Below are 6,000 nucleotides of genomic sequence, written 5' to 3'. Positions count from 1 at the left end.
AAACCAAAGGAAAATAAAACAACAAACAAACAGCCCCCAAACCACAAGCCTCCCTCTACCCTGCCCCATGAGTAGTGTTAAGAGTGTCAAGGGTTAAGGGCCGCATGTACAACACATGTGTCTATGGTGACAGACATCAGGGATCTGCTTGTCCATCTGTCCGTGAGGGAGTTGGTGGTGAGGAGCAATAGCAGCAATGGGCAGCCTCCCTTCTCAAGGGTGGTGGGGGAACAGCAATCGAGGACCAATCCCACAGGTCACCTTCAGGGTGATGCTGACCTTCCCAGAAGGGATACGTGGCCCGTGTGTGAGCAGCTGGGGGTGGTATGCCCTGGACGAGTGCCCAATTAGATGGGGCGGCATTGGGCATTTGACTCAGCCAGCTCAGGCTTTAGGTGGGAGGGAGGGGGCTGGGAAGAACAGCTAAGAGTCTGGAAGCACTGGGCAAACAGAGCATTCATCCAGACTGGGCATTCAGGTCTCTGACAGGACACTGGAGCCTTAGCATGAAGACATCTCACCTTTCCTCAGACAAATCTAGGAAACTACAGGAAGAGGGAAAGAATAGACCTCCCTCCACTTCCCATCCTCCAATAGCTGGTCAGACAAAGCTGCTGAGGAAGAGAGATCAGCCCAAGATGTCTGAAGACAGGCAGGAGCGAGCAAACAGCACCACCTTCTCCCTAGAGACCACCTCTGCTCTTCCTTTCCAAGGAAGAGCCTGAGGGATGGGTGGCCAGTTCTTCCCTCCAGCAAGTGGAAGTGAAGGCTCCTCAGACCCAGGTGACAGGCAGGTGGAATGGCTCCAGAGTAAGGTGTCTGCCCACAGGATCTTCAGGGATAGATGGGAAGGTAGAAAAGAGGGCAGGGGGCAAGGCAGGGTACACAGGGAACGGACTGTGGGTGGAATCCAGCCCCAGGCCTCACTGTAGCTCCCCTGCAGGGGCGGCCATAGATCCTAAGCCATAGATCCTGGCCAGACAGCTACAAGAAGAGATGGCTACCCTCTGATCATCCCTACCTAGGGAGGAGGGACGGAGCTGGTGGCCAAGAAGGCTGGACAGATGATGGGAACCCCTGCCACAGGGGCTGGAGGTGCACTGGTCTCCAGGGATCATGGTTAGGCTAAAACTCCAGTTGTTAGGGAAACACACTTCCCCACATCATTGGTGGTAGGTTTGACTTAAGATAAGCAAGGTGGGTAGATGAGCAAGGGGACAGAGAAGAGGAGAGGTCTACAAGTCTCTCTGCACGTCAGAGCAGCCCTGCAAAGCAGTGAGGTACTCTTCTCTGCTTCAGAGGGAAGACTCCATCTGTCCCCTCCCTCAGTCTGGGAGATGGAGAAACTGGGGGCCAGGGAGAGAGAAAGGAGGAGCCACGGTCCCTGGAAGAGACAGTCAGCAGCTCCTGGTTACTCAGGAGTCCTGAGAATGGTGGGATGTTTTTTTCTCTGTCTTGCAACCTTGACATGTGGAAGGTGTCACTGGGAAAAGGGGAAGACCAGAAATAAAAAAATAAAACAAACTGTTTCTCGGGCACAGAGGAGGGTGGCCAGGGGAGTTCAGAGATAAAACCAGGAATGACTAAAAGTCAGAGGCAGATGGGCACCACTCCCCAACTCGACCTGCCCCCAGCATAAGAGCTGACAGTATAATACAAGGACTCTAGAAAACACAGGCTGAGCCACCCTAGGCCAGGATCTGCTAGTCACTGTACAGAATTATCTTGGTGAGGTGGATATGCCCACGATCACTGGGGTGAGGCGAGGGTACAGGGCACACAGTGGCTGGCTGGGAGTTAACTTGTTAATAAGTCCTGTGCAGACGAGCAAGCCCCTAACATTAGGTGAAGTACGAGGTTCGGGATTCATTTACACAGAGGGAAGGAAGGTTGGAGTCGCATCCAAGTGGCTGGTGGGGACTCAAAAGTGTGTCTCCTTCTCTGTGATGGCTGAGATGGTGCCGTCGCCCTTGACCTTGGCCTCACAGTCATTAACGGTCACCGTCCGTGGGCTGGCCCCAAGCTTGCCCCGCATTTTCAGATCAGCGCTGGGGACTGTCAACTTCTGTAATTTCTAGATGGTTGGAGAGAACGAGAAGGCTGGGTGAGCAAGGATGCTGGGGGCTGGGTCTGTCCATTCTGCCTCCCCAGCCGTAAGGATGCTTCTTGGAGCCCTCGGACTGGGGCCAAGCCCTGGCTCTGCCTTACTTCTCAGTTCTAGGTGACACATTATCTCCTTGAGTTCCTACCACCAGAAACAGGGGTGGCTGAGATCCCCACTCCTGACAGTAAGTGAGAAGTAAGGAAACGGAGGCATTTAGCTCCTGCAGTGTGGATGTGGAAGGGAACCAGGACTAGAGTGTCAGAATTGGGGCCGCCACCCGGTTCCTTCCTTGGCAGTAGGGGCAGCTGGGCTTTGAAGTGGCCTGATGGCTGTGCCAGCCGGTCTCCTGACCTCTGGCTGCATCACTGTATCTGTGAGCCAGGATGACAGGCACTGACCAGAGGGAAAGGGACTTCCAAAGCTACTGATGTGAACATTGGTTGATCAGAGTCCTACCCTGCCCTGGGTTTGTCACCACACCACTGCAGTACAGGGGGACATCTATGGACTGAGCTTCTTGAGCTATGCTTAGAGGCAGACACCACCCCTAGTTCAGCTGCCTCAACCTCTTAGACTGCATCTCACGCATGGGCCCCACCTCAGTACCATCTGCCTTGCCCTGGGACCAGGATTCAGTAAACCCTCTTGAGCATGCGCCCTTTTCTGGAAAAAGGCTTTGAGGTAGCTTAGTGCTCAAGGACAAGGTTGGTTCTCTCTTTCAGGTGGAGGCCACACTGTCTAGGCAGAATTAATATTTCGATTCATGGCAGCTGATTCACTGTGCTCCTGTGTACCGGGCCCTGCACCAGGCTCTTGTCTTAGACTAAGGTCTAGAGAGGAGGCGCTGGAGGCAGGTGGCCCAGGGTTCAAATCCCTGCTTAATCACCTCCATAGCTAAGATGGAACCTTGGTGCTTCTGTTTTCTCAGCTGTTGGCCAGAATCACTGTGAGGCTCAGGCCAAAGGACCAAGCACAACTCTATTGTGATTTTCCCTCTGGGCTGTTCTGTTGGGGAAGTCCCTATACCACCCCCCCCATACACACTTCTGTGTCTGACAGAGGCTGTGTGGGCCTCAGGCTCAATAGTGGGTTGTCAGGTGCAGATCACAAAGCAGGGAGGCCTGAGGCTAGGCCAGATCAGGGAGCTCACTCTGTAACAAGTCCTGCTGTCTGAACAGATAGGATAGGCACTAGGAAACAGAAAGAAGCCGGAAAAGGGCTTGTAAGTACTAGGAGGCTGCTGGAGGGCTGAGCAGGATGTCCCAGGTCATTTCCCCTAAGGACAGTGTGGTCCCAATCTGAATTAACCAACTGCCCTTGACCAGCACCTCCTGTAATCAACAAAAGAGACCTTCCCCATTTGTCTGCCTCTGCTGGAGTCCAGGTCCCCATGGGCAGGGAGCCGGAGGAAGCATTTTAGGAGGCACTCGTGTGTTTCCCTGTGGCCTGTCAGAGATGACATTTGACGACACCTCAGTTCAGATCCTGATTCAAATGCTTTCCCTGTAGGAATGCCCAGGCTGTGTCGACCCTCTATCCATTAAGGGGCACTATCAACCTGTTTGGCAGGTAGGAGGCTGAGGTGGAATTCACAGACTCTGGTTGAATCCAGAAATCTCACAGAGGTGCTTCTGGCACAGTTTAAGGATGGAGACCTGCCAAGGAGGAGCCTGTTGCCGTTGCCCTTCTATTCAGACCCAGCCTCCCCAGCTTCCTCCACCAACTGCTCACCTCGGGCAGCGTGCCCTCTGTTTTCCACAGCTTGATGAAGATCCAGAGTGGGATACACAGCATGGAGGACAGAGCCATGAGCCAGCCAATGCCATAGCCCCATGCAGGATATGTGTACACATTGTTGTACTTGAGTGGCTTGTACTTCACCAGAAAGAAGATGAAGATGCCCTGTGGAGAGGCAGATGGAGGAGGTTCTTGGTGGTAACCCTCAGACCTGCTCTATTTCAAGGGCCCAGGCACCTCAACTGTCTGTCTACAGTGGGCTTGGGGTAGTACCATGGGAGGAAATGAGTCTGACTGTCGGAACACAGGGGCTGTGGCCTTGGGGCCCAGGCTCTCGGGGATCTTGGGCCCTCTTCAGAGCTGTGGTATCTTTCCCCTTTCCCAGGATCCTCTTTCCCAGCTTCTGCCCACTCAAGAGTTTGTCTTAAGGCTATCTCGAACCTATTGTTCTGACTTTTTCAATTGGGAAGATAAGTTCAGATGCCCCCAGAATCAAAAAACAGGACAAAGAATAATGGGGCCATTTTTTCCGGCAAGCATCCAGGCACAGAACCTAAACCTTGACATTCTCCTCAGCTCTGTCTGCCACCTTCTCAGTAATAAACCTCCTCACTCATGTGTGCATACCTCTGGTCTCCAGAAAGGTAGACCAGTGTCGGGCTGGTGTACCAAAGGCCCTCACAGGGGAGAAACCTGTTCAGAGTCCCTTAACACTTGAGTGAGGCCTTGTCTCAGCAAACCCTGGGACATCAGCTCTAGAGAGTGGCAGGTAGCAGGGACCTTGGGGACATGACCCTCCTCAGGGCTAGCCTCAGCTGAGCTGGATGGAGCTGAAGATGGTGAACAAGTCGGGGAGGGGACAGGGTGGCTTTCTGCCAGCCTTACCGCACAGATTCCAGGGGTCACGACTTTCCAGCACCACTTGATGAGTGACAGTGGCCGATAGCCAATCATGTCCTCGATATTGTCATAGAACCGGTTGCTTCCTATCCGGAGGAAAGCAGACAAGCATATGTGTCTCAGAGAAGAGGTGAGGTGGGTCTACAGGGGACACAGGGTGCTTGGGCTTGAGTGTTGAGCGCCTGCATTTAAGGCGGGGTCCCTTGGGTGACATTATAGGTAGTCTTACTGTGCTCTAGGAAGCAGGGCCTACAAAGATACTTAGGTCAGTGGTGGGGGCGCCTCTCTCTGTCCCTGACTAGAGATGTGATGTCTTTTCTCCATTACACTCTCTCAGCAAGTAAGTTCTTCACCAGGACCCAAAGCAATGGCACCACCCAGTCTTGGACTTGAACTCCAGAACCATGAGTTCTGCTAGCCCTCTACGTCTTACATAGCCCATGGCAGCCATTTCTTTGCAGTGATGTAAAACCAGTTAACACAATGGACAAGGTGAGGCGAGGGCTTGGGGACTCACAGGAAATGGGGCTCTGGGGTGTAGGCCGTCTGGGCTGCTTGTGAATAGTAGCTATTGTTCCAAAGCTACACTCTGCATGTTCTGGAGACAGCAGCTCTCATCCTGATTTGTGTGAGGACCAGAAAAGGGAATGAAGGAGGGGATGGCTCATGCTAGGGGCTCTGCCTGATGTCTCCCTCTGGGACACAATTTTCACAGAGGGGAAAACTGAGCCTCGGGGTAGGACTAGCCAGCTGTCAGGGAGCCTGGGTCCTGAACATCCTATGCCAGCATAAAACCAGGAAGGTCTTATGACAGTAGGAAGGGGCCTGAGTTTCCAGGGAAAGTACTGAGCCAGATACAGCTTATCAAAGCCCCAGTGGTCCAACCTCCACTTACCATACACCCAGCCGATACAGACACACTCAAAGATGGCCACGAAGAGCAAGCACATGCCACTGGCAGCGTATGAGTCAAAGAGCTGGAAAATGTACATGCCTCCCTGGGGGGCAGGAGGACAGACACAGACAGACAGACAGACATGTTGGAGAACAGGGTCAGTAGCCAGCCTTTGTGTGGTCTTCTCTCTGCTCTGGCAGCTGCCAGCCAATAGGTTTGCTCATTTCTAGTCTGAGTGCTACACACACTCCACAGCTGCGTGTTCCAAGGCCCTGCCCTGCCGAGACGTCAGGGCTGTAGGTGATCTGTGACTTCACTGAAACCAGAGTGGGTGCCCAATGGCTTCAACACCTCCTCCAGAGCC

At 53.4% G+C, this 6,000-nt stretch overlaps 1 protein-coding gene across 1 annotated transcript in view; it reads right to left on the bottom strand.

The window, feature by feature from the left end:
* Positions 1-6,000, bottom strand: part of Slc6a11 (solute carrier family 6 member 11) — a 118,476-nt gene that overhangs the window by 264 nt on the left and 112,212 nt on the right. The window contains exons 11-14 of the mRNA XM_031382962.1: positions 5,637-5,739; positions 4,727-4,827; positions 3,836-4,006; positions 1-2,074 (exon numbers count right to left, since the gene is read on the bottom strand). The exon at positions 1-2,074 is cut by the window's left edge and continues 264 nt beyond it. Coding sequence (XP_031238822.1) covers positions 1,922-2,074; positions 3,836-4,006; positions 4,727-4,827; positions 5,637-5,739 — 528 coding nt within the window. The 3' untranslated portion in view covers positions 1-1,921. The remainder of the gene's footprint in view (positions 2,075-3,835; positions 4,007-4,726; positions 4,828-5,636; positions 5,740-6,000) is intronic.

Source organism: Mastomys coucha, unplaced genomic scaffold (genome assembly GCF_008632895.1).
Source record: "Mastomys coucha isolate ucsf_1 unplaced genomic scaffold, UCSF_Mcou_1 pScaffold20, whole genome shotgun sequence".
In the NCBI taxonomy this organism is placed as follows: domain Eukaryota; kingdom Metazoa; phylum Chordata; class Mammalia; order Rodentia; family Muridae; genus Mastomys; species Mastomys coucha.
This window is presented reverse-complemented; position numbering and strand designations above follow the sequence as displayed.